General features: G+C 47.6%; 3 protein-coding genes across 4 annotated transcripts; 2 read left to right on the top strand and 1 right to left on the bottom strand.

Moving 5' to 3' along the window:
* The first annotated feature begins 377 nt into the window (after window positions 1–377).
* Window positions 378–16,625, top strand: LOC117898057 (mpv17-like protein). 2 transcript variants are annotated; one of them, XM_034807224.1, is made up of 4 exons: window positions 378–497; window positions 13,956–14,138; window positions 14,207–14,414; window positions 16,186–16,625. In XM_034807224.1, the coding sequence occupies exons 2-4, from the start codon at window positions 13,987–13,989 to the stop codon at window positions 16,405–16,407; spliced, it is 582 nt and encodes a 193-aa protein (XP_034663115.1). In that variant the 5' UTR covers window positions 378–497; window positions 13,956–13,986; the 3' UTR covers window positions 16,408–16,625. The 2 variants fall into 2 exon arrangements, with proteins under 2 accessions (XP_034663115.1, XP_034663114.1); XM_034807223.1 differs by having other exon boundaries at window positions 13,918–14,138.
* Window positions 16,626–18,548: 1,923 nt separating this feature from the next.
* On the top strand, window positions 18,549–20,541 carry LOC117898791. The gene is made up of 2 exons (XM_034808428.1): window positions 18,549–20,292; window positions 20,349–20,541. Exons 1-2 carry the CDS (start codon window positions 18,569–18,571, stop codon window positions 20,539–20,541), a joined length of 1,917 nt encoding a protein of 638 aa, XP_034664319.1. The 5' UTR covers window positions 18,549–18,568.
* A 305-nt stretch (window positions 20,542–20,846) lies between these two features.
* LOC117898778 (nuclear RNA export factor 1) lies at window positions 20,847–21,929 on the bottom strand. Its single transcript, XM_034808414.1, has one exon. The coding sequence runs from the start codon at window positions 21,855–21,857 to the stop codon at window positions 20,847–20,849; it is 1,011 nt and encodes a 336-aa protein (XP_034664305.1). The 5' UTR covers window positions 21,858–21,929.
* Window positions 21,930–25,412: the final 3,483 nt, after the last annotated feature.

Genomic DNA, 25,412 nt, shown 5'->3' with positions numbered 1-25,412 from the left:
CGAAGCCAACTTATTGGCAGTTGCTTGCCAAATGCAATGAATGAAAATTGCACAAAAACACAAACAGCAGAAGCGAAACAACAAAATAAGGAAAAAGAGAAAGAGAAAGACACAGAGAAGAACACAATTACCGCAGAGAGGCATTCGCCAGGCATATTATTGATTGGCAACCGCAGAGATACTCTCAACCAGAGACCAGGAGATACAGATGCTGATGCTGATGCTGATGCAGATGCAGATGCAGTTCACATAGTGACTAAGGCTCTCTCACTAATGATGATGATGATGGCTAGTGGCTCTGGCTATGGCTGTGGCTCTCTGTGAACGTTTTCGGCTGCCATTGACATTGAAAATCTGGCAATTTGCAATCATTGCAATTAGTTTTTATTCCCTGTCGGACCACAACGCGTCGCGTCGCTAGTCGCTTGGCCAGAAACTTTCCCATACAAATTATTGCCCAGGAGTCGAGGAGAGGAATTTGTGCGCGAAATTATTGGGTAATTTATAAACAGAAATGACAAAAACGAGCAATGCGAACGGAATGATTTCCAAGGCTTGGGCCTGGGCTTGCATAACGAGAGGTTTGTTCGCATTTGAGAAATGTTAATTATCTTTCGCGCATTTTCAATTTCTCATCGTGCTCGGGAATCGACCCTGAAAACGGGAATTGCAATTGCAAATTGCTAATTGCCAGCCGATTATTTATAACCGTGCATTTGCAAAGTTCAAATGTGCGTTTGGTCGGAAGTAATTTGCTCGTTTAACGCGTCTATAAATAGCCACCCCTCCCTCCCTCCATCCCTCCATCGCTTCCCCCATTCATCCTCTGATAGCGACGACAATCGTTGGGCCGCCAAAGCTTTCGCGTCAGCACTCACGGGGGCAAGGTGGCGTATACGTAATGGCATGATATGAGCCCCCAAGGCGAGGAGTGACGACGATGTTGTGTGCTATGGTTTGTCATTCTCTTTGCATGTGGGTCGGTCACACGGGAGAGGAGCGTAGGAGCCTTGCTCCACATTTATCCTATGGGTTGTGGCCCCTCCTCTCTCTCTCTCCCTCATTGAATCATTGAATTTTCAGCTTTGTTCTTGCTTCCGCTAACCTCTAGCTGCGAATGGGAAATGGGCTGCAATGAGTATCCATGAAGCATCTATGGAATACGTGTACTGACAGCTTATAGATCTCTGCTGTCGCGAGTGTAACTCTGACCTCATTTTTGGCACACTCCGGGGCGTGTTTTCATTCAAAGACTGCCGTAAACCGAAACATTCTCAGTATTTTACATACATTTAAATTACAGAAGCTTCAAAGTGTCGAAGTACCTTTCAGTCGAGGCACTCTGCTTTTTCTTTTATGCTTTTCTTTTGCCGCCTTTCCAATGTTTGTGATTAGGCCCCCAAAGAGACGTAGTCCCATTCCCAAACCCAATCCCATTCGCATTCTCTGTCACATTAATCATGGCAACATTTGCCATGCAATTAAGCAAATGAAGCCTGCATTTAAGTGCTGACAATGATGATGATGAGGGGTCTTCGACTCAGACTCTGATTCGGTCTTGGGTGCCAGGGACTGCGACTGGGACTGGGACTGGGTCTGGGTGTTTGGACAGTGGAAATCTTGACGATATCATTAGGCTAATGTGGTTAGTCGAACATCGATAAGTGAGTGTGCCCCAAGCAGGCGCCTAATGCGCATTTAATACCCCTTTGAGTCATTTGAAATTCAATCGAGTCACTCGCAAATATTGCCTAACCGCTCCCGCCTCCCCCTGCGTGTGATCAGAACAAAGAACGCAACGCATTCGATTTCAATTGAATTCGAGTCGAGTCGAGTCGACACTCATTTCTGGCAATTCATCAAACCCGAATCACAATTGAAATGCAATTTTCTGATTTTGTGATGTGGCAAATTAAAAACCAGACAGACAGCAACAGCAAAAAAAAACCCATTGACGCAGACCGCAATTCAATCAGTCAACGTTGTCGTGGCCTTTTTCGTCAGTCTTATTGGCCATACACTTAAATGGCCAACAAATCCCCGGCCAGCTGTCCGTTTTCAGATTTCAGGCAGCCCAAGACAGCGCAAATGTCAAACGTATTCCGCCATAATTAAATTATAAATATTACAACAATTTGTTGCTTTCTTTGCGCAACAAACAAACAGTTCATTTAAGTATTTTGAGCACAAGCCGCCATTGCGCATTCGCCACGTTGCATGGCCAAATGAAATCGCATTGAAAGCCAAACGAAATTGCATTGAAAGTGAACAAATGGGTTCGGTTTATGGGCACACAACGAATGGGGAATGCACTAAAGAGGGGGATTTCCGCAGCCGAATATTGAAATATCCATTTAATCCCACATCCCGCGTAACAGCAATAGAAACCCAAAGGACCCAGAGTGTTCCCAGAGTATTCCGAACAATGCGAAAATTCGCATATGTCATGCGAAGCGGCATTCGGTGAATGTAATTTCTCGTGCTCGCTTTTCCGGCTGCCTGCGCCCCTTAACCCGTTGCTAACCCACACACCACACACCACCATCCTCCTCCCCCCCTGTCTGGGGGTCGCCAATCACGTGTCGCAAACATGATTTATTTCGTCAATTTATGCCAAAAGTGTAAAACGATTTTCTGCCGTGCCAAATGAAATATTATGACGTGCACTATCATTTACATGTGTTTCACAGCCTCCCACTTGTGTGGGCGTGGCATTGCGTTTAGGAATGCGACAGTTGACTGACTGACTGACTGAAGCCATCTCTCTCTCTGTGGCAGTCTCTTTCTAACGCACTCTCTGCCGTCTCTGTCGCACTGCTTGAATGTGTTGGCATTTTGCAATTTAGCAAAAAGGGAAATTACATTTAAATTGAATTGTAAACCGAATAAATTGTGTGGATGTGCAGAGGTGTTGGGGGTGTGCGTGCGCTGTACATTTACGATTGAACTGTGGAATGGCATTCGAGTATTTCTGCGGGTGCTCTTCTGAATAATTTAGCATTTGAAAGTTATCAGTCACGATGAGGGCTTTTCCCCAAAGTGGAAATTGCAGAAAGAGTGAGCAAGCGACAACAAGAGGCAGAGAGAGAGAGGGAGCATTGATGAATGATAAAGTCAATTAGCAAATGCTAAGAGAACTTTATCAATTTCCTGTGGGATCTTCTGCCATGATTCATTTAGTCCGATTTCGATTGGAAAAACGTTGCAGCTTTAAATTGTATTTTTGATTTAACATTGTTTATTGTTTTTGGCAACAAATGCAAAGAGCAAACGCAAATGTGTTTATCATGGCCAACGCACACTCACAAAGTGTCTGCGGAATAAAATGAAAATTTTAATTTATTTAGCATATGGAAATATTTCCACAAAGCCGACACAAAAACCCAAACACACACAAACAAAATTAAAACCCGCATTTATACGTGAACGAGTGCAGTTATGGGATGGGTTGGCAAAGAGGTTAAGTAAAACAATTCTATTTAATCTGCCAGATATATATCCTCCATGCACAGCAGGTTGGGTAAACACATAGAGCTGGGTTATGCCCGTAGAAATGCGCAATGGATTGCCAAACCGCAGAATGGCAACTAATTTAATTAATGGGAAACAAATGCGTGACCAGGATTGCAGCCCCACAACATCCCATACCCAAGCACTATCCATTCAAATACAAATACAAATGTGTATCTGTATCTGCAGCTACATCGGCGGGGAGTCAATTAATGTTGTCCAATTGGAGGCTGATTTAAGTGCAATTAAAGTGCAAATTCTCAAATATTTTTTCTGCTGATGTGCTGCCAGTCGTCCGTCTTGCCGGACGTCCATGCGATATGCAAATAAAGCAAATGCCAGCTAAGCGCAATGCCAGTCGCAAACGTACTCGTATCTATGCATATCTCTGGCCAAGTACGAGCACAGATAGCCGTATCCATAAGATACCAGAAGCCAGACAGCGGCAGCAGCTACACACAACTTTTATCGCATGTGCATTTTCTTAGCCCACGACGCCAGAGACGACGATAAATGCAAATCTTGACAGTTTTCTTTAAAACATTTTTATTTATTTCGGTTGCAGTTGCAGTTGCATTTGCGTTCCGTTTCGTTTTTTTTCAGTTTCTTCTCTTTTCAATTTCGCTTCGTGGACGAACAAAGTTTCTTGGCTTTAGTTTTCATTGTCTGGCGGGGTCTGAGGTGGGGGCTGGGCCATTGGGAAAGCACGTTTCGTGCTCGCATATCCGCCGTGCACTTCCAGCAGATATGTGGATACAAATGTGTTTCACACACAACCCACCAACTCACCCTCACTCAAGCTCACATAGACCCCAGCAAGATTGTCACATACAGCACCGTTCGCTTCAGAGTTGTCCAAATAGTCTCGAGGTGGCTTGAAGGGCTTGAAGACTTTTCAACATATTTTTAAGCAAGATAAAAGTCTTGTACCATTGGATATCCATTATCTGTCTCAGACAGTTGTCGATAAGTAATTATCAACTTTAATTCTGTAGATACTTTCAATCAATATCAATTGTGGGATTAAAATGTTCAAGTTTTCGTTGCTTATCTTTCCTTTGAAATATTTGCTCAGCTAAAATATGCCGTATACCTGTGCAACGTACTGTCCACCAGTTCTGCCTGACTAGTAATTGTTTACTGCATTGAAAAGATTTAAAGCTCTTCCACTCGAAGATGGTTTCTCATGCGTTGGCCGCATTTCCTGTGAATCAGCTCACCCATTCAGTGCTTCCCCCATTGAATGAACGTACGTGCGACTAGGGAACTACTCATCTGCATTGCAAATAAGTAGCGGCTCTTATGATACAAGGAATTAATTACAGCGGAATGTTTATTAATCCATCAGATCCATTTCGCGGACGATTACAGCTTCCGTTTGGCATCGGGATCGGGTTTGCCAGCCCCTGCCAAGGGCAGAAATGTTGTTCGAATAATTGTGTTTTTCCGCCCTGTGCCTGGATGCTCGCAATCACAATCTAAATCTCAATATCGATTGGTATTTACCTGCTCATACATAATTCATGGCGCTGGGTGGGTCTAACGTTTAATATGAAAACCAATTAATTAAACTCTCAACAACAAGCGTCACGACTGAAAGCTTAGAAATTACTTAATAAATTACTTTCATTAAAGCCACAAAGGAAAAGTCGAACCAGCCGGCAGCAAAGGGCAGGGCACGGCACCCACTTCCCCTTCCCTGCGCTTCCCCATCCGACTTTCCCCCCACTGGATGACACCGCCAAGGCGTTGATTTATATTAATCGACCCGCTGGTACGGCTCAAAGCATTATTTATGTGAGGCAGCAGCAGAAACAAAGCAGCAAAAAAGAATATGCCAAGTAAAAAATTGAATGAAATCTACACATCGTGCGAGTATAGGGGTGGTTGGCTATACGATATATAAAAATATATATAAAGAGATCTGCATTGGCGAGGAAAGAAAATGCAAAATATGCGCTAATTTTTTATTTAAATTGCGTATGCCAAACAAACGGCTCGGAACGGAACCAATGTGCGACATGATTTACGAGTATTGGCCAGAAGAAAAGTCCCCCACTACAAGCGGAAAATGTGGTATTGCTGCCTAAGTGCGGGGGACAGCGGTTTCTCGAGTGGGTCAGAGTCAACGCTTGAAATCAGCATGATCCAAATGTTATACTAAAACTGGGAGTAAAACACAGAGATTGGAGGATGGGTTCAGTTGAGAATCGGGCCAAGGAAATGCTGACTACAAATTGCAGTTGCCAGCCGGACCGAACCAAGAAGAAATTGCCTCATGATTACGTCGACTGTCCGCTGTGTCCGCCCGCCTGTCCGCCTGTCGGTCTTGGTCCGTCACGTCCATGTCGTCTGGCTGTCTCTTTGGGTCTCTGAGGAAATACAAAAGTTTCCAAATTTCTGCGCTATAAGCACGTGCCTGCTCGTGCCCGACTATTGCTCGAATGCTTTGCCAAAAATTCAGTCTTTTCCGTCAGCCAGAGCAGGCCAGAGAGTCAAGCAGTCAGTCAGGCAGCCAGTCAGTCAGTCGGTTGGACTGTCTTTTCCCCCTTTCGAAATTCACTTCATGTTAATTCTCTTTTCTTTGATTTTGCGTTTGCATTTTGGCCTGCCACTCGGGGTTTAATGTAATTCTTAAGCATTTGCCTTTGCCTTCGCTCTGTGTGCCCGCTCGAAATGCCTGTGAAATGGGGTTAAGCTGCCTGAGCGCTGAATGGCAAATGCTAGATGGTTGATGGTAAATGGTAAATGGTAAATGCTAAATGGCAGGCACTGTACGAGCACTCGCATCCGAGTGCCATGAGGCATAGCCACCGAAATGGGTCACCTCGAGCCAAGCATTTTTCGGCGGCTGCTTTCGTGTTAGAATAAAAATATAAAACGCCAATCGGGATGCAATCTGTACTGTACCTTAATAATCAACAGAAAACACACATCTGTGTCTCCCTCTTGAGGGTTTCCCCAATGGCATTCAATCATCTTTTAATCATCATTTGTCATAAGCAAAGACTCATTACCATTAGACTTCCTCTGCAGTAAGCAAGTTCCGCCCATCTACAGTCAGCACTCCACTCATTAGGAGCGCATCCCGAAAACTCTTAAGCTGCTGCCTGATTGATAAGCAGTTAATAATAATAAGTGAGCCCCAGCCAAGGAACGGAAGAGGCCCAAAGGCAGGGAGCGCAGTGCAGGAAGGGTGTAACTGGGCTCATAAATGCACTGACTGGCCATACATATAATTTGAGGCTCACACAAGCGGCACGCAAGGTGGGGCCCAGACAAAGTTCAAAAACTCTGCAAGCCATCAATGTAATTACGGACACGGCACGCAGTCAGCGCAGTCATACTGGTATTCCCACTGTCCCTGTCCCTGGCCCTGTCCAAGCCCCTGCCCATCGCTCCAACGATAATGACTACACCTCAAATTGCACAGTGGAAAAAGATACACTCGAAGAGCGCCTTAGGTTTCCAGGCGAGAGATCAAAACGAAACAAGGAAACGATGACGTACCGAAAAAACAATAACCCCAAATGGAAAAAAAGAAGAGAGAAGGAAAATGAAAATCAGACAAACAACCGAATTAACAGAACGCAAAAAAAATATAACCACCAAAGCGAGCGAGGGAGGGGGGAGCGGGGAACAGGAACATAATGCGAGTTTAAGTGCATGAAATTACAAAAACAGGCTGGAGTTTTCGGAAGGGTTCCTCGAGCGTCGGAACGGGGAGGACTGGTTCTGTGACTGGAACTGGGTCTGCGCCTGTGTCTGGCCTGGTGCCCTGTTTGCCGTTGGCTTGCACCCTTTTTGCTTCCTCCTCCTGCTCCGCTGCGGCTACTGACAACTAATTTTGTACTTCGTGTTAGTTAGTTATTTTCGAGAATTAAAGGGTGTCAGCGAGGGAGAGGGAGAGGGAGAGGGGAGAGGACATAGAAAGGTTGCATTTAAATAATTGCGGAAGTTCGTTCGTTTGAGGCTGACATTTGAAATTTGCAGAGTGTGTGCACAGATGTGTGTGTGCTTGCCCTGCCCTGCCCTGCCTGCCCGCCTACCTGGGGGCCAGGGGTTCAATGTTGGCCGTTTGCTTATCTTGTAATTGTTGGTTTAGTGTGTGTGTGGTGTGTGCTGCTGCTCAATTTTTATTTTCGTTCGATGGATGGCAGTGCTGCAATGGGCCAGAGGGGTTCGGGTGTGGGTGTGCTGGGGGTGGGGTAGGTGTAGCCCGTTGGCGGTGTGTTTGCCCGCCTGGTTCATTGTTCGATCGTGGTCGCGGTCGTGGCTCGTTGGCGTTCCCGGCGCGTGACAAATGACTTTGACGTTGCATTCGCATATTATCGTTAATACACTGGCACACACTCGTATGCGTACACCCTATATGAAAATACCTTCAATACCTTATGGATGCCTGGTGTACGAATACAAGCTGCACCGAGTGAATGACTTGGGATATGTTTGGGCCTCCACAGCGTCCTACGTAGCCATCAATCCAAACCGAGTCAACCCCCCTCCCTGCCGAATCAACAACAAATTGAACTGCCGCTGTTTGTGCCTACAAAATTTCGTATCTACACACACGTACTCGCAGATACATCTATCTTAGCTGGATGTTGTTGCTGCACGGTGCACCACCACCATAATTGACAGTTGTGTCGGCATTTATTTATTTTTATTTATTTATTTTCTAGACAAAACACAAACAGACACACACACACATAAATATTGAACCTGGCAGTGCACTGAACCGGTCGGTCGCTAAATTCGGGCCCAGCTTTTGACTGGGTTCAATGTAACCCCACGGGGCTTCCACCTAACGTGGCCGCTCCCCTCTAGTCAGAGTCGTGGTCGTGCCTGATGCAGCGACTGTTGGGTAGGGGGAACACCACAGTGTTCGAGGCATTATCAAGGATTGATAGTGCGCCCTGCACCTGAATAGATGGGAGCGCAGATGCAAATACAGATACAGCAACAAATGTTGTGTCAGTTGCAATGATTGCGCATTGGAGACTCTTCAAGGAAGAGCTGAGTTCAACCCTTGACAAGGGATTGGCGTACAAGTAGAACTTAATCGTATCCACAAGAACAATTTTGACACCTGCAGCGACACTTCAACGCTACAGTCAGATTCAGAGTCCTAAAATTTGTATACTCCAGCCTAAATATTCTGCCCTTCGATTACATCTACTTAACAGATTTTCAACCCATTGCCTGATGGCTGCAGATGACACCGTTCTTCACTCTGCTTCTCTCACTCTCCGTACACTTTCGCATCTCGCTGACACGCTCTCTCCGGGGTACAAGAGCGGACACCAAACGTCAATTTGGCGTTTCTGCCAGAGCAAACTGTCGCATCCGCTGAGGGGTCGAGGGACAGATACAATATACCCAGAGTGAGCGGGATAGACGAGGGGTAGAGGTGGAAACTAACTAACTAAAGTGTCATACGCGCTTGTTGCCAGACTAATATCTGCGGACCGCCGCCGCGTCAGCTGCATTTGACACTTGTGCGTGGCATGGCCTGTCGTGGGGTACACAAGTATTTATGATATGCCCCGGGAACTCGACCGATTTCTAGCGATTCCCGGCGATTTCTTTGTTTCTAATTTCAATGGATGGAATGAATGGTGTGGTGTCCCTGGCAATCTGTCGACCTCCCTGTCCGTCTATCTGTCTGCCCTGACTTTCTGCCCGAGTTTCTTCCTGTCCCTTGCCTGTCCCTGGCACTGACACTGTCTGTCTTCTTGCTGGGACTAGCTATGCTTCTGGGTCCTGTCTCTTTTATGTGCTTCCTCGTTATTTTGGTTGACAATCAAATTCTAACGAAATTGGATTCCCTTGTTCTTGGGCACGCTCTGTCGGGCCCTGACCTCATCACCCTTACCCTCACCCTCACCCTCATCCCCTGGTAAAATATTAAAAAATAGCAAATGGCAAATGGAAAATGAACAACAAAAAATCAAGTAAATTGCCTGCAATTGCAATTGTTTTTCCTCGCTGTCCAGCAGCATGTGTGCTGGCAGATATTTTCGAATTGTTTTCTTTATTTTTATTTGGTCCCAGAATTTTTAATGCGAAAATGATTTCTTAAATAGTTTGCCGGCGATATTTATTTTTGAAAAAACAAAATGTAGTTGCCGTTGTGCCCCGGGGACGATGTACTAGCTGGAGAAGCACCCATCCCCCGTACCCCGTACCCCATACCCATTTCCATTCTATTATTTCAGCTGTCAGACATTTCGACACTTGAAATTGAGCGCCGTGTGTGATATTTTTATTTCGAGGCAGGGAAAGGGTGGGTCGCCTGCAGTCGAGTTTGTGGGAGATATGCCATGCCTCCAGGGGAAAAAAAAGGGAATATAAAAAGGGAGCAAAAGAAATTTGCACAACAGGAAGCTGTAATTGGCCCAGGAGCGCTTAAGTAAACAGCGCCAAAGCCAAAGCCAATGCCAGACCCCGGCCCAAGCACAGACAGGGGAGAAACAGCAATTGGAACAACAGCAGCTGTTGGCTGATAAGGTCGCACCCAAAGCCAGAGCCAGAGCCATTGCCAGGAGCTCCATACACAATGCCAACTGATTGCCGTCTTGCGTGTTCATTCGGGGTTTCCTTTCCTTGCCTTTCCTTTCCTTTACTGCCAGCCAGCCAGCCAGCCAGCCAGCCAGCCAGCCAGCCAACGAGGGTGAGGCTTATTAATTATGACGGACCATGAATTGACAATGGGCGCAGTCCCGACAGTGCCAGCAACGGGAGGCGTGCACCGAAGACACCAAAGAAATAAAAACCGTCCCTCATATGAGCAACATCAGCGTCGGGCATCAGCCATATGCACTTGATTGCTTTGCCCATAGATACATAGATAGTGTGCCTAATGGCAGTGGAAATAAAAATGTATAAAAGCATTAGGACGAGAAAATGGTCTGTAACCGAAAGCGTTGAGATATACCGACTGAAACATAATTTACATGCATGCAAATCAATTGAATTTAAATCGAAATCAGCCATAACAAACACACCCTTTTAGGGTTTAAAACCAGAGTGGTGGAATAGGAATTGCATTTTGTATTTAATTATTAAAATGCGCTTTATTTGTATCCTGAATATGCCTAAAACTATTCAGATAAATACGAGGGGAGGTCTGATAAATAGTCCGCCTTCCAAAGAAGACTTTAAATTCGTTTATTTGTAAACATAATCCTCTTTGAGCTCTTATTGAATTTTTAATTAATTCTCTTTTCATGCCCATTAATGTTTCATACCCAAGTGATGATTCAAGTTTGAAACCATTGAACCATTGCCCATAGCAAAATTGTCTTTTCAGAATGTCTTACAATTTCAATCTCCAAACGGCCTAACCTCTAGAGTCTAGACTATTAAGACCAATCAGCTGATAGAAAACATTTAAATATTATTAATTAAATATTTATTACCGGTTAGAGATTTGTTCTATTTGTTGGTCCGATTACTTTTTAGTCCGCCCTCGCATCCCATTTTGTAATTAATTCTATCCATCATGTGCTGACTGCATTTCGGATGAACTTCGCTTTATTTATTCCCCACTTTCAGAGAACTCTGAAAGCGTCGGTGGGGCCTGCTGTGGTGGGTTGGATGGATGGTTCCGTTGCCCTTCCCTAGGTGAGATCAGACAACAGCTGGCACTGACTGTCGCTGTCTCTCTCTCAATCGCTGCTGGCACTGGCACTGGCAAGAAGGAGGGGGCCTGGGCAACATCAAAAGCCCGTTCAAGTGGCGGCTGCCACTTCTCAAAAGTGCGAAATTAAAACAAAATGTTGCAAGATGCTGCGGGCTCTGCCACTGCCTCCGACTCCGACTGCGGCTGCGAGTGCAACTCCTCCTCTGACTTCGTCTTGGGCTCTTTGATCCCGTTTGCCTGATAAGCCGAGGCGGACCGGGCTCTTCACATCATGCGTAAAACGGCGTCAAAATGCAAATGTTGCGCAGGAAACTGCCGGCCAGGCAGCTCTGCTTCGCTCTGCTCCGCTCTGTTCCACTCCGCTCCGGTCCCTTTAGCCCCATCCGCATCCCCATCCCCATCTCCATCACACAGTCAGGCCGCAGCGCAAATAAACATTTTGCGTTTTAATTTATGTTGCAATGTTTGTGGCTGTGCGGCTGTTTGGCCGTGTGGCCGTATGGCCGTGTGGCAGCGTGGAGCATGGGGAGCATTTTATTGCACATTTGCTCGGGGCCCACATTGCAAAATTTATCATCAACTATACACTAAATGGGCAAAATGGGGCCACCATTTCCATCAGCATCAGAAGCGGCACCAGGGGGAGTGGGGAGCAGCGACCAAATAAGTTTTCCGCTCTAAAACTATGTAAAATATTTGGTTATGAAAACTCTTTTGTACACATTTTTATTTGGGAATGGCGGAATTGTTGTTGTTGGTAGTGTGGTTTAATGCCACAAAATTGCTTCTATCTCTGTACATATAATAATATTATTCTCATGCATCGAGAGGTTTCTATAAAAGATCAATAAATGTATCGAAGGATGCCGCAAATTTCGGGAAATTCTTTTATAGGAGTAAACCACTCAAAACTTAAAGCAAATCAGCTGCCTTTGACATCGTTGACCCCTGAAAATGTCTAATGGCCAATCAGCAAAATCTAAACCCTCAAAGCACACACCCAATGCCACCTGCAGGCAAGTTTCGAGTGTGTGTGTGTGTGTGTGAGGAGGTGCAGAGCCTCCCGAAGTCCGGACTCATTTAAAATTGAAATGTGAAAATAATGCAAATTAATGTTGAGGCAACATTTTGTTATGGCATCGCCGATAAACAACGACAGCGGAGACCAGCAGCAGCCTGTTTGGACAGTTGCTGGATGAAAGAGGCGGCGGCAGTCATCGCCATCGGACTGACGGACACACCTTGCGCCATCTACGGATACACCTCACCTCTCGGTGATCCTATGGTGGAAGGGAAAGCGGTACGTGCGGTATGTGCATGTGGATGTGGATGTGGCTGTGGACGTGGGCCTGGGACAAGGACAACAGCATGTACATGTTAATTACTTGTGAAAATATGCAACAGACGGCAGCGGCAAGCGGCAAGAGCAGTTGCCATGAGGTAGACTTTTTTTCACACCAGCCCAAACAGCTACAACCCGAGCACCAGGAACCGGGCATGGCATGCCATGGGAGGGACTTTGGATCGTACTGGCCTGGCCTTTTGTGCTGCTCATGTGCCCTTCAAAGTAAACTGCCTGGACGGATGGACGAACGGATGGACGGACTGCCTGAATGGGCAGTTTCTAAAGGCAGGGAGGAGGGCCTCTGCCTCTGGTGCCTCTCTCTCTCTCTGGTCTCTCCCGGCTTGCTTCCGTTTCTATTTTGGCTACGGGTCGGGTTGGCCCTGCCTGTTCTTCGAGTGTGTGTGTGTGTGTGGATGTGCGGGCATACTAATTACAGCAGCCCCGAACCCGAGCCCGACGTGCCATACTGCTGTGTGGATGTGGATGTGGATGTAGATGTAGTTGTGGATCTTTAATCGCTTCCCTACCCAAAGAACCCAACCTTTTGGTGGCGGCGCTCATTAAGCGAAGGCAGCCGCACAGAAAAAAAAAACAAAAACCAAACCAGAACAGAACAGCAAAACAACTTCAAATCACACGTCGTCCACACAACGTTCTTGTTCTTTTTTGTATATTTTTTATTACATTTCGGGACTGCTGCCGTTTGCGAGCAGGGCAGGCCAGACCGGGCCAGGCCTAATTGCTTTTTATGACAGTCGAGTGAATATGATAAATCTCTCGCCCGGCCCCGACATTATTTCGACATTTGTTTGGCTAGCAACATTCTTGGCAATTAAATTTATGTTTGTCTTTCACCCGCTTCCTTCGCACCAAATAATACTTGACATGTGTTGCCTGATGGCACAGCCACAGCCACAGCCACAGGCAGCCACTCCTCCAACTACATCCATCAGGGCATCCGCACAGTCATCCAGCCATCATCCCCCACTTCAGATGCTTAATGAGAGGCCAAAAAGTGTCAGATGTGCAAGTGCCAGGCATTTATTTGCAATTGGCTTGAGGTTTGGACTTGGGATTGAGACCGAAAGTGGGACTGAGAGTCCCATTCAAGTGGGTCCCATGGGAAGCCCTTCGTCAATGGGTTAATTTTTGTCGAGGGTAACTTCTGCGGGTGTTGCGGTCCCTCCCCCCCACTTCAATTGGATTGAGAATGTGCTGAACAGATTGGGGCAAGTGTCAGGTCCATCATCAGTAGAGCGGGAGGTGGTGGATGCATAATTGAAATGAATACTTTGATGAGGTTCGTTGAGCATTTTCTGGGTCAAGCGGTCAGAGCGGCTAAAGCCTAAGCAGGGAGTTTACCCAAAAACAGCGCTAAACACACTTCACATTCAACTGAAAACAATTTCTCTTTCAGCGTTTTGAGAACTGACAATATTAGCACACACCGAGGAGCAGAAGGAGGAGGAGGAGAGCAGCTGTGAAAATGTTTCGACACATAATCAACTTTACAAACAAATATAAAGTCCTCAGGGGCATGATTTCTTATGGGACCCTCTGGCCCTGCGGCTGTCTTATCGAGCAGACGCTGATCGAGAAAAAGACATTCCGAACGTACGACTGGATGAAGTGTCTCAGGTGGGTCAGTGGTCTTATGGATTGGTCCAGATCCGCCGCTAATTGGCTCTTCTGTTGCCCCGTTGCAGGTTCAGTTTATTCGGCTTCTTCTTTATGGGCCCCACAATATATGTTTGGATCCGATTGGCCGGCGTTATGTGGCCCCGGACGGACATTAAGTCATCGCTGTGCAAGGCGATCACCGAGCAGACCGCCTACGATCCGATGGCCATCAGCTCGTTCCTCTTCTTCATGACGCTGATGGAGGGCAACTCGTACGCCCAGGCCAGGCAGGAGGTAGGGCTCCAACCGAACAATGATCATCCATCCATCCATCCATCCTCCTACTACATGCAGCGATCTATCTTTTGGTATATTTTTGCTCTTTGCTATTACTTTGTGGCTTTGTCCAGCGTCCAATTAGTTATCGCCTCGGTCTCGGCTGTGCTGTGGTCTCGTTCTCAAGATTATTTATTTTGAAATTGGGTCTCGGGTTTCCCGCTCTCCACCCCTCACTTACCGCAATTCGGTGTGTGGGTTTTGATTTCTGAAATCCATTTTCTCACGACAGATACAGACAGTCGCAGCCTCAGTCTCAGTCGCAGCCGCCGTATCTGTATCTGCGGCCCAGCATCTGTGGCTGTAATGTAAGCATGCATAAATATCACCTGTCTGTCGCTGGGCTCTCTCACTCTCCAGCGTGTGTCTCGATCTCGTTCTCCATCTCAGAGTCTGGCCTGTCTCTGCCTCTGCCTCTGCCTCTGTCTCCGTTCCGAGTTGTCAACATTGATTTGTTGGCTTTGCGGCCATACTTTGAGATACTCGCACTCTCTTGCCCCTGTCCCCTAACTCTGTCCTCATCATCGTCGTCGCCTTGCAGCAGTCTGTCTATCTGTCCGTCCGTCTGCCTGTCCGTCCGTTCGTCTGACTTCTATATCATTAGAAACCATTTATCTTGATAAATGTAAATGTTGTACCATATATTTATGTCAAACGTGCGTTGTCTCATTTGCTTTGCATGCGTTGCCCCCCAAGATCTATGGCCCGGGTTTCCTGGGGTGATTGGCTCTGGTCTGGGTCCGCGAAAGAGTTATGTGTGAGGCCAATGAAGATGTCTGCGGGTCCCCAGACCAAGCTTGATCTTGCACTGAAAGTTGTCCAGAGGAATTAATGCTGCAGCAGATGCCAGTGAATAATCATAAAATAGCTCTATGGACCATCATCTGCATGGAAAACTTTAATCTAACTAAAATGATTGTCAATTTGTGGAAAATGTTAAATGGAATACAATTGAAATCCATTATTGGCATGCAATTTGTATGGAGCTCGAGTTCAACTACTTCTGAATGGATAACCAATCGAAACCAGATTCCTTTCATGGCTGCAGAATAGCCAGGGGCCAATTCAATCACTTCAAATGCTAAAAATCAGGTTACATTTACCCCAGATCTATTGGCCTGGTTTTGCCCACACTCCCTCCCTTCCTACCTCCCTTCCCCCTCGTGCTAGAAACAAATTTTTAAATAAATGATTTTCCCTGCGAAATATTGCATTTGAATGGAAAATTGTGCAGACACAGACACAAAGGTTGGATGTTTTATAATTAATTAGCAGACCCCGACAACTGCCGCGATGCTGACTTTTAACTCCACTCCCGCTCCGCCCCTGCCCCGCTGTGTCCCGTGGATATCATTTACAAATTTACACACAATTACGGCCCTGTGGTGGCGGAGAGTAAAATGTTGGCAAAAAAAAAAAAGGGAAAATTTTCCGTGCCGTCAATGCCTTTTAATTAACAGCATTAACAAAAATGCCACGCCCTGGTCCAGGGCCTCTGCCCCTGGGCGTCCTGTTCTCGGCGTGGAATAAAACCAGAAAGCATTTTCACAGAGAGGAAGCCGCAATAAATAAAATTTTTAAGGTCTCCTGGAAATGCTCGCCCGACACTTAATTACAATTTTCCGCGCTGGCATTTTCCAGTCCCACCTCCAGCACCGACCACTTCACACACATATTATGTCATTGCGCTCCCCCTGTGGACTACTTCTTCTCGTTTCTGTCTCCCCAGGTTAGCGATAAATTCCTGGACGCCTATAAGGTGGGCGTTATTTATTGGCCCTGCGTGCAGACGGTGAACTTTGCCTTTGTCCCGGCCCGGAACCAGGTCGTGTTCACCTCGTTCTTCAGCATGTGCTGGACCACGTTCCTGGCCTACGTCAAGTTCCTGCAGCTGCATCCCACCGTGGACGTTGACCACCATGCCATGGACATACACTTCCTGGAGATGTGAGCAGTCAGCCGCAGCAGAAACACAAAAACACAAACTCTCCCAGCTATTCCCAGCGATAATGTGATCAGACACGCCCACCAATAACACGCCCCCATCCCCACCCCCTAGTATAAGTTAATGACATGTCATTTCTCTTCTCTTTTTTTTGTTTTTCTTCTTTTACATTTATTTTGTTGTGGGCCACACAAAAAGAAGTATAAATATATGTATAAAACATCCATTAACTGCGCCCGATAAATGAGTTGTGATAAGTTTGTGGCTTTTTTGCTGTTTTTGCTGTTTCTACGTGGAATTGAATTGTTCCAACGCACTGAACTGATGGCAGTTTGTGTTTTATTTTAGTTGATTTACCATCACGGCATTAAAGTTGATAATTAACGATGGTTTGTGCTCCGCATTAGAAACATGTTGCGGTCTCATGGGCAATGAAATTAATCATGGGCGGAGAACTCTCATCGGTATCATCTAAAATCTTCATAAAAAATGCATTTATTGTGTATAACAGATGGCAGGATATTGCCGTTCCTATAGCTGGGGGATATCCTTGAAATCTTTGGCAACTTCTATCGAAATGCGACTAGCGAAAATGTTTGCATAAATTTGCCTCCCATTGACCCGCATCAGCATTTATCAAAATTAATATTTATTTGTTGTTGCTGGGGATCTGGGTTCCATTCGAATGCATACGCAACATCCATGCATATTATATACATAGTAAATATATACAAATGTGTGGATTTGTGGGTCCGTCGCAGTGGAACTGTGGCCTGGGGGCATGTGATGGTTGATGGGGGACAACTACGAGTACCTAAGTGGTCGAGCTGAATGCGAGAGCTGAATGCATAAATAATGCCGATTTAGATTATTCTGAAACAGAAACATCATCTGGCAGCGGTCTGGTCTCCGCTCTCCGCTCTCTGGTCTCTGGTCTGCATTTGGATTTGGATAAAAATGCGGCAGAGGAGAGCTGCGGCGGCGGCCGTTGCGGCGTTGCGCTGGTGATGACGAGGCCATAATCAGCCAAATTAATATGGAAATTTATGCTGAGAGAAAAACCGAAACCGCAAAAGTAAACGCAGAACGCAAACCCCACACCCCCAGAGGCAACCAAAGCCAAAAACCAAACGCATGTGGGTTCTGTTATCAGGGCAGGAAAACGTGGCGCACTTCCTGGTCGATGGACGGGCCTCTATCTCTATCTCTCTCTCTCTCTGTCGCTCTTTCTGTTTTTCATGTACATCGTCAAGCTGTGAAAAAACAATTGGAACAAAAGTTTCATTAAATTTTGCACAGCCCTCGGCTGGCAGGCCAATTTCCTATCCGCCCAGCGCCCATTTCTCAGTGTCTTGCTCTCGGCTCGGATCTGCCTTCTGGAGCCGCCTGCGCCCTGCCCTGCCGGCGCGCCATCGTTATAGCTGCTTTATAGCGCATTAATTTCGAAAGTAGCGCTACGTGTGCCAAAAATCATTAGCAACGGAATTACGCTCAATGAAATGCAGTCGACGTCGACGCAGGCGACGGCAAGCAAAAAGGGGGAGAAGATAATAAAGCGTGGCCGGGACGAGGGACCAGAGACCGGGCACCCCGAACCACGAGCCGAGCCGATGTCGATGCCGATGCCGGAACAGCGAATCGGGCGATGGGTGAGTGGCGAGCGGTGAGGGGTGAGCTGTGGGTAAGGAAGGGGGACGACTGCCTGACACCCGCCCGGCAGCCGCTGAAGTTGATGTTGCCGCCGCTGCTGCTGCTTATAAATTTACCCTAACGACAAGTTAAATGTTGAATACAAAATTATGCAGCCAAGAAAGGGTAACCACTTCCCATTCCCACTGCCACTCAAATAAGTTTCAGAGACTTTTCCAGGCAAGACATAGACATAGGCGAGACCAACTACCATCCGATGCACCGATCAGATTCAGAGTTCTGTTTCTTGCTTGCAGATTTCCCACCCGACTGCCAGGCGTTGGAAAATCGCAGTAAATATGCAGAAAATATCAATGATTTGCATTGGATTCGTGTGCATTGGGCGTAATCTTATCGCGTGGGTGGGTAAATCATTAGCTGATAATAGGCTGAACTAATTTGCTAAATGAAATTAGGCGAGTGGCAGGCGCGGTGAGTCAGTTCGGTTATAGCGGGACAGGAGCGAGCACACGGCCGTATGTTCAAGTCCAAGTCCTTCGATCTGGTCAGTGAGGAGAAGACGCGGAGGGCGGAGCGGCTCTACCAGCCGCGCCGGCTGCGCTGGCTCAAGTACATCGTCCTGCCCGCCGTCTTTGGGTTTGTGCTGCTGCTGATCCTCTGCAACGTGGACTTCTCCTACGACGACGATGCCGATGATGGCTTAGGGTCAGACTCTGGCTCAGCCTTACCCTCAGCGGACGGACATCCATGGTGGAGGTTCGTGGAGGAGGAAGGTTTGACTGTGATCAACGAACTGGAGCAGATATACAGCGAGAACGAGTGTCCAAACGAGAGCGTGCTCTATGTATCGGGCTACAAGTTTCCGAACGGCAGCCTGGATGGGGACTTTCTGACTGGCAGCTTCCGGCTGCACAGCATGGAGATCGTCGACAGTGTCCTGAGCCACATAGAAGACGGCACCTTCGACCGGAGCCAGCAGCACGGTCTGGTGACCCTGCAACTGAGGGGCACCCAGCTCCAATCCCTGACCGCTGCGGCCTTTCGGGGACTGCAGAAGCTGCAGAACTTTACGCTGATTAACGAGGAGGAGTCCTTTGTGGCGGAGGGCTTTTTGGCGCCACTCGCCAGCACCCTGCTCAGTGCCAGGATCCAGCAGAGGTACACGGACAGCTTGTCCTACTCTGTCCAAGACTTCTTTGGGGTCGAGAACTACACGCTGCTGAAGTCGCTCGATCTGAGCGGCACCAACCTCGGGGAGCTGCTCTCCTGGGACTCCTTCGTCTGTCTGCCCGCCCTGGAGCGACTCATTTTGGTGGATTGTGGCATTGGGCAAGTCCAGTGGCACAGTCCCCCCCGAACGTTGCGATCCTTGGACCTGAGTGGCAATCCGCTGGACACAATCAGTGGCAATCCTCCGACAGTCATAGAGGAGTATGGCATTGCGTTGGAACAGACTGACACCTCGCCCATGATTGGCTGGCAGGACGAGCCGGACATGGGCTCAACGCCAGTCGAGACCACAGTCCAAGCGTTTCAAGCCTTTGTCCCAGATTACAGAACAACCACAGCCGCAACCACAACCACGACCCCCGAAACATCAACAGCGTTGATCACATCAACTACTGCGACTACTACGACTGCGGCACCACTTGACTGTTGGGAGGAATTATGCGAAATTCTCAGCTGCACCGATCACGAGGGACGAACCAACGAGACGCGTGTGACCTACAACGCATCGCTTCAGTTCGAGGATCTGAGTAACGCAGAGGTGCAGGTGAGACTCTCCCATTTGGGGTCGTTGCAGTGGCGGCTGGTGTACTTCGCCACAGCCTCGTGGAGCGGCTATGTGGGGCAGGAGAGCGCCGTGGAGAGCACGGATCATGAGGGAGATCTGGTGGTGGTGGTGGCCAACTTGGACTGCGGCACACCGTTCGTGTTCTGCGTGGTGATGGCGGGGCAGAATGTCACCTCGCCACTGAACTGCCGTTCGCACAGGACGCTCAAGTGCTTGGCATATCCCGGGGTGTCCTGGTTCGCGGCGAACAGCGGCCTGGTCATCGGTCTGGGCATAGCTGGCATTCTCATCGGTGTGGTCCTGGGCATGCTGATCGTCTACGTGACACTGCGACTGAAGCCGAAGTGGCTAAAGGGCAGCCGGAGGCTGGTGCGTCCTCAGCGTGACTCGAACACGATGTTCCTGATGCCGAGGGGATGTAAGCAAGAGGAATACGGCTACCAGGGGTAAGATGATTCAATATCACTAAGTCTTAGCTACATATAATGTTTGTCCTTCAAAGGAATCCCAACACCAAAAATGACAACTACGACTACGTTGCCTATCACCGCTACTTGGAGCGAGCGAACTCGAATCTCTATCAAACGGAGTCGAACAAATACATTTCCCCTCCACGGGAGCGAGCTCCGTCCGTGCCACCGTCCAAGAACTACGTCTACGAGAGCTTTGAGTTGTACGAGGAGCTGCCTCAGTAGTTGCCCTGATGCAAAGTATTTCCTCTTTCTACTTAGTCATTGCTGTGAGTAATTGTTTGCTGATTGATAATACATAAAGTGGATATTCAATATATCGATCAGGCATAATCAGCGATAGGCCAATAGCCAGCAATAAATAGGCGGAGGCCCCAATAAAAATCGGGAGTAATCAGAGCCAAATATTCATGACATTCCACACGAACAAAAGCGAAATAAAAGATATTTTCACAAACAAAACGAAACCTAAACATAAACATAAACGAGAAACACTAACTGAACTAAACTAATCAGTGGAGATACTTGATTTAGGCAGAGTCAAACGCCTTCTGGGGTATTTGACCGTTTCTGTGAAATGTCCAGAATGCCCGCAAAGTCCTTGAGTAGTTCCAGTCGTTGACTTCGAGGGCCCCACGGCTCCAATGGGCGTTCATGCCCGTCTCCTGGCACAACCTGGTCACAAGATAGCCGCGGCTGTTGTGCAGTGAGGAAGAGATCCGCTGGTGTGGCCTTGGGTACAGCTCGATATTGTTGAGAATTCGCAGACGGGGCCATTCGTTGCGGACACTCCTCTCATGGCTGGGCGGCAGACGATTGCCGCTGAGATTCAGCTCGATGAGTGGAAGAAACCGGAAGACCTGCAGCTCCGAGAGACAGTCGTCCAGTTCGTTGTTCGCCAAGGAGAGGCACTGCAGTCGAGGCAGGCGACGCTCCACGCCGAAGAACGGCCGCAGATTCCTCAAATAGTTCTTGTCCAGCCGCAGGCGCACCAGATGCGGCATTTCCTCCGCCACGATGGCGATCACGGCTCTCAGGCAGCTGGGCTGAGCCAGAGCACAGAAATCATTTCTCCACTCAGGGTCCAAGTGGAAGAGTGTCAGGTCCAAGCTCTGCCGGATGGGATCGTGTCGCGAGAGCACTGCGTTTCGAATGCTCTGCGAATACCAGGGAGTCAGCCGCATCCAGGGCATCCTGCCGTTGACCCTGACCTTGAGATGACCCAACTGCCAACTGCTCAGGCCATGCAGCTCCCTGGCTTCGGTGGCGTCGTTCACGTAGAATGTGAGGAAGGCGCCGGCGTCCTCCATTGCATCCGTCTCCCCACCCAAGTGCGTGTATCGAGCAGTCAAGGAATGTGTCAGGCGACGCAGTCTATGGAAAACCCCACTGATTGTCTCCCTGTGGTCTCTGGAGAAGACGAGCACGCGGTACCATCCAAAGGCGCTGATGGGCAGTCTGTCGCGGCCCAAACTGCGCTCTGGATTGGGTGTGGAGTGGCAGCGCGGATAAAACTTGCGGCTGCGTCTTGGTGTGCTCATCCTTCTTGAAACAAAAACAAAAACGAAAACTTTGAAACAATTTTTAAAACAAGAAAATAGACTCTGATGGGAGTCGAAACAGTTTTGAACTGATCACTGAGTTGATTCGAATGTCTGAGAGAGGGAAACTCCCACTTTGTTTCGGGGGCCGAGTTTAATCATTTCTGAAGTGAATCCTTCTCAGTCTGACACTTTGTGTGTCCGGATACATCGTAGCTCCAAGCTGTGCGGCAATGTGTAAGCATCTCGCGATGTCTGGACCAAGTTTGCACAGTTCAATGCTTTCATTAAGCTTTAATGAGCCCCAGTTTTGCGACAACTGCAAACAAACTTCCTCTGAATGCTCCCCATTGTGTGCACAGCTTCAGCTTACAGCCCAGACACTGCCATTCCCAAGCCCAACCCCAGCCACCGATATACATAGTTGGGTTCTGTGCAGTTTGTTGACTTGCCACAAGCACAATAAAATATTTTTGTAAGCACTTTTTATGGCTGACATATCTCTTAATATATATACACACAGAGAGAGATATTTTTTGCCAATTTATTCCTGCCCCCATCCTCGTTCTCATCCCCATGGCTGTGTTTGCTTCGGTGCCCTGCAGGCTGTCGCTGCCATAATTTCCCAGGCACAAGAGCTGGAGAGCTGGAGAGCTGCAGAGGGAGGGACTGGAGCGGGGGGACTCTGTCAAAGTCCAGCCAAGTCTTGGCCATATGTTGCACACATTATGCTTACTTAACAATTAGAGACGCTCTTGTAATTCCAGAAAATTGCTTTGTTCGCTGCGATTTTTTCTCGTTTAGGGCGAGAGACGAGATGTGGCACACAGGGCTGGAGGGGGGGCAGGGAAGGAAGTGCCACAGAGTGGCTTTTGTGTTCGTTCTTTAGAAGTTCTCTTTGGTCACTGAGCTGTGAATGGTTATGAGCTTTGAAGGCAACCAAAATGCATTGATAACAAGGTTAGAGCTGGATGGGAATGAAAATGGAAATGGCAACGGGGACTTCTTTGTGATGTTTCGGGAAAGGAAAGGGAAAATTGGTTTCACTTCCCAACTCTTTGAGGATGTTCAGAAAACTCTTTCCATGAGAACTGGCAACTTTTCGATGGCAACTGAATGATAACATCAACAAAAATCAACTCAAGTGAATCCCGCATAATTTCCATGGCTAACATTTCAACGAAAATATTCAGAACAGGTCTGTGATGTTCTGAGAAGGTGAAACCCTACACGAAGCACATCCTACATGTCTGTACACAGTTCACTGATGATGTCAAGATGTGTATATTTATCACCGAGTGTGCTGTGAAAGGGAAACCCTAGACGAGTGTCACAATTGAATGCATCTGGAGCATCCCACATGTGAGCACAGCTCGATCGATACTGAGCTCTCGGATATCTATGAGAGTGTCTATTGGGATTGATATTAATGATTTGCAGCAGAATGCCATTAAGTTTGTTTTGTACCTTTCGCAGCGTGAAGAGATCGCGGAGCGGAGGCGTTGCCATCAGCTACAGCTACCCCGAACGGGCACCGGGAAGCCCCATTGAGCTGCAAATGAAATCAAAGACCCTTTTGCCCATATCCCTGATAACGGACACGGACGAGCCAGCGGACAGGCCTCATAACGTGGCATTTGTTTAATGGATTAAAAATAATGCTGGAAACTCTGCCTGGGGGTGAAGGAAACGCAGATAAGAATCGTAGCACGTTTTGGGTCTGTCGGTAAACGGAAAATGGGAAAATGAAAAAATAGAAGAGCAGAAAATGTGCCGCGGCGTGTCATAAATTAATTTTCATAAATTCTGCAGCCTGTCTGATTTGGCTACGGATTGGGAACGTAACGTTACGCTATCAGCATCAGAGCTGGGACTGGGATTGGGATTGGGACTGGGATTGGCGTTGGTACTACTATTATTATTATTAATAATGCCACACGACACGGCTTTGATGGACAGAGAGACAGACAGACTGGCAGGCAGGATTCTTCGCCTGACAAAGGACTCGCCATGACAATGGTTAGATGAAAGCCAAACCACTTTCATTCGAGCACTCCTTACGTGAGGGTTGAAAGCCCCTCGATTGTGGTTGCTACGAGCTCGGAAAGCAGGCTGGGAAGCTTTTAAAAAATTATGCAAAAATCATGATTAGGCAATTTCCCCGATGCTGGAACGCTCTGACTATGGTTGGGAGAGGTTGGGCCCGAGTCTGGTATCTGGTTTGCTAATTAGCCATTCATGGTGTGTTGTGGGGCGGCTGGCATGCTCGGGGAATATTTAAACAGTTGGCTTGTTCCCAGAAAACTGCGGCAAAAGTTTAATTAGTGCAGAGGAATGAATATGCCTTATGAATATGAAATATGAAATATGAAATCTATTCAGCCCCCGATCAGACATATCCTTGAGACTGCGGGGCGGTGGGACTGCGAGACGGTGAGCCTGTGAGACGCCGCCGCATTGAGTTGGGTTTAAGTTTAATGAGCCCTAAGTAGAAGTGCTTCGCTTCGGTGCAACAGCAGAATGTAGCAATTATGGAACGAGCGAAAGGAAAAAATGCACATTAATGACAAAGGCAGAAAGAGTGAGTACTTTTGAGCACTGAAAGTACTCTGAAAGGGGAAGGGAAGGGATGTGGTGTGTAGATGCTGCTGCTGCTTAAGACTTGCTACAAACGAGGGGCACTCAAAAGATGAAACATTAAACGAAGCCCCAGAAGCCCATAAAAAACACATTGTGCCAGGGCCGCACTTAAAAGGCAACTTCTCCATGTAGCTACCTCCATCTTCCCGTTCTCCCTCTCCTGCTGATGCTGCCACAGCCCACCGCCATATGGGGACAATGACGAGTCTGGTGTGGGGGCAAAGGGCCATAAAAATTGCAGCATAAAAATAAAAATTAAACCACTAAACGCAGTTTTAGACCCGGCACCCTGGACCCTTTTGATCGCCAGTTCGTTTCTCCGATTCCGACTTGACTCTGACTTTTGTTGGGGGACACGAAGACACAAAGTCAGACTCGAGAGTCGAGAGTTCATAAAGCGACCCCCAGGGCAGAAGCTGAAGCAGAAGCAGGAGCAGAAGCTGAAGCAGTGCCTCCCGCACGTTCCTGACTGAACATTGTTTGGGTGACAGGGTGGCCCGTACCCCTAATGATATTCAATAATAATACGCAAAGCATAAAAACCACTTGCGACCCCGAACCGAACTGAACCGAACATTTCAGACATGCTCCGGCTGCGCCTTTAGAATTTAATGTGCTTATAATGCCGCCTGCTGGCTCTTCGCCGTAAACAGATGCAGACACGCATTCCCAGAGCCAGACCCAATCACAATTCCGCTTCCAATTCGTATCGGATGTGGCTCTAGGTACGCGGAGGATATTGCGTGCACCCCTCAACGCATTTTTAACAGCAAATGATGTCAATTTCGAATGGCAGGACGGAGCGCACGCCTCCCCCCCGGAGAATATCCTGAATGGCAGCTCGGGGTCTTTGGATGCCGAGCGCGTTTTTGTTATTCTATCGAAAATTGAACTTAATTGGTGCGTGAAGTGTGC

Source organism: Drosophila subobscura, chromosome O (assembly GCF_008121235.1).
Source record: "Drosophila subobscura isolate 14011-0131.10 chromosome O, UCBerk_Dsub_1.0, whole genome shotgun sequence".
Lineage (NCBI taxonomy): Eukaryota > Metazoa > Arthropoda > Insecta > Diptera > Drosophilidae > Drosophila > Drosophila subobscura.
Note: the sequence above shows the minus strand (reverse complement) of the source record. Positions and strands in the feature narration are given on the sequence as shown.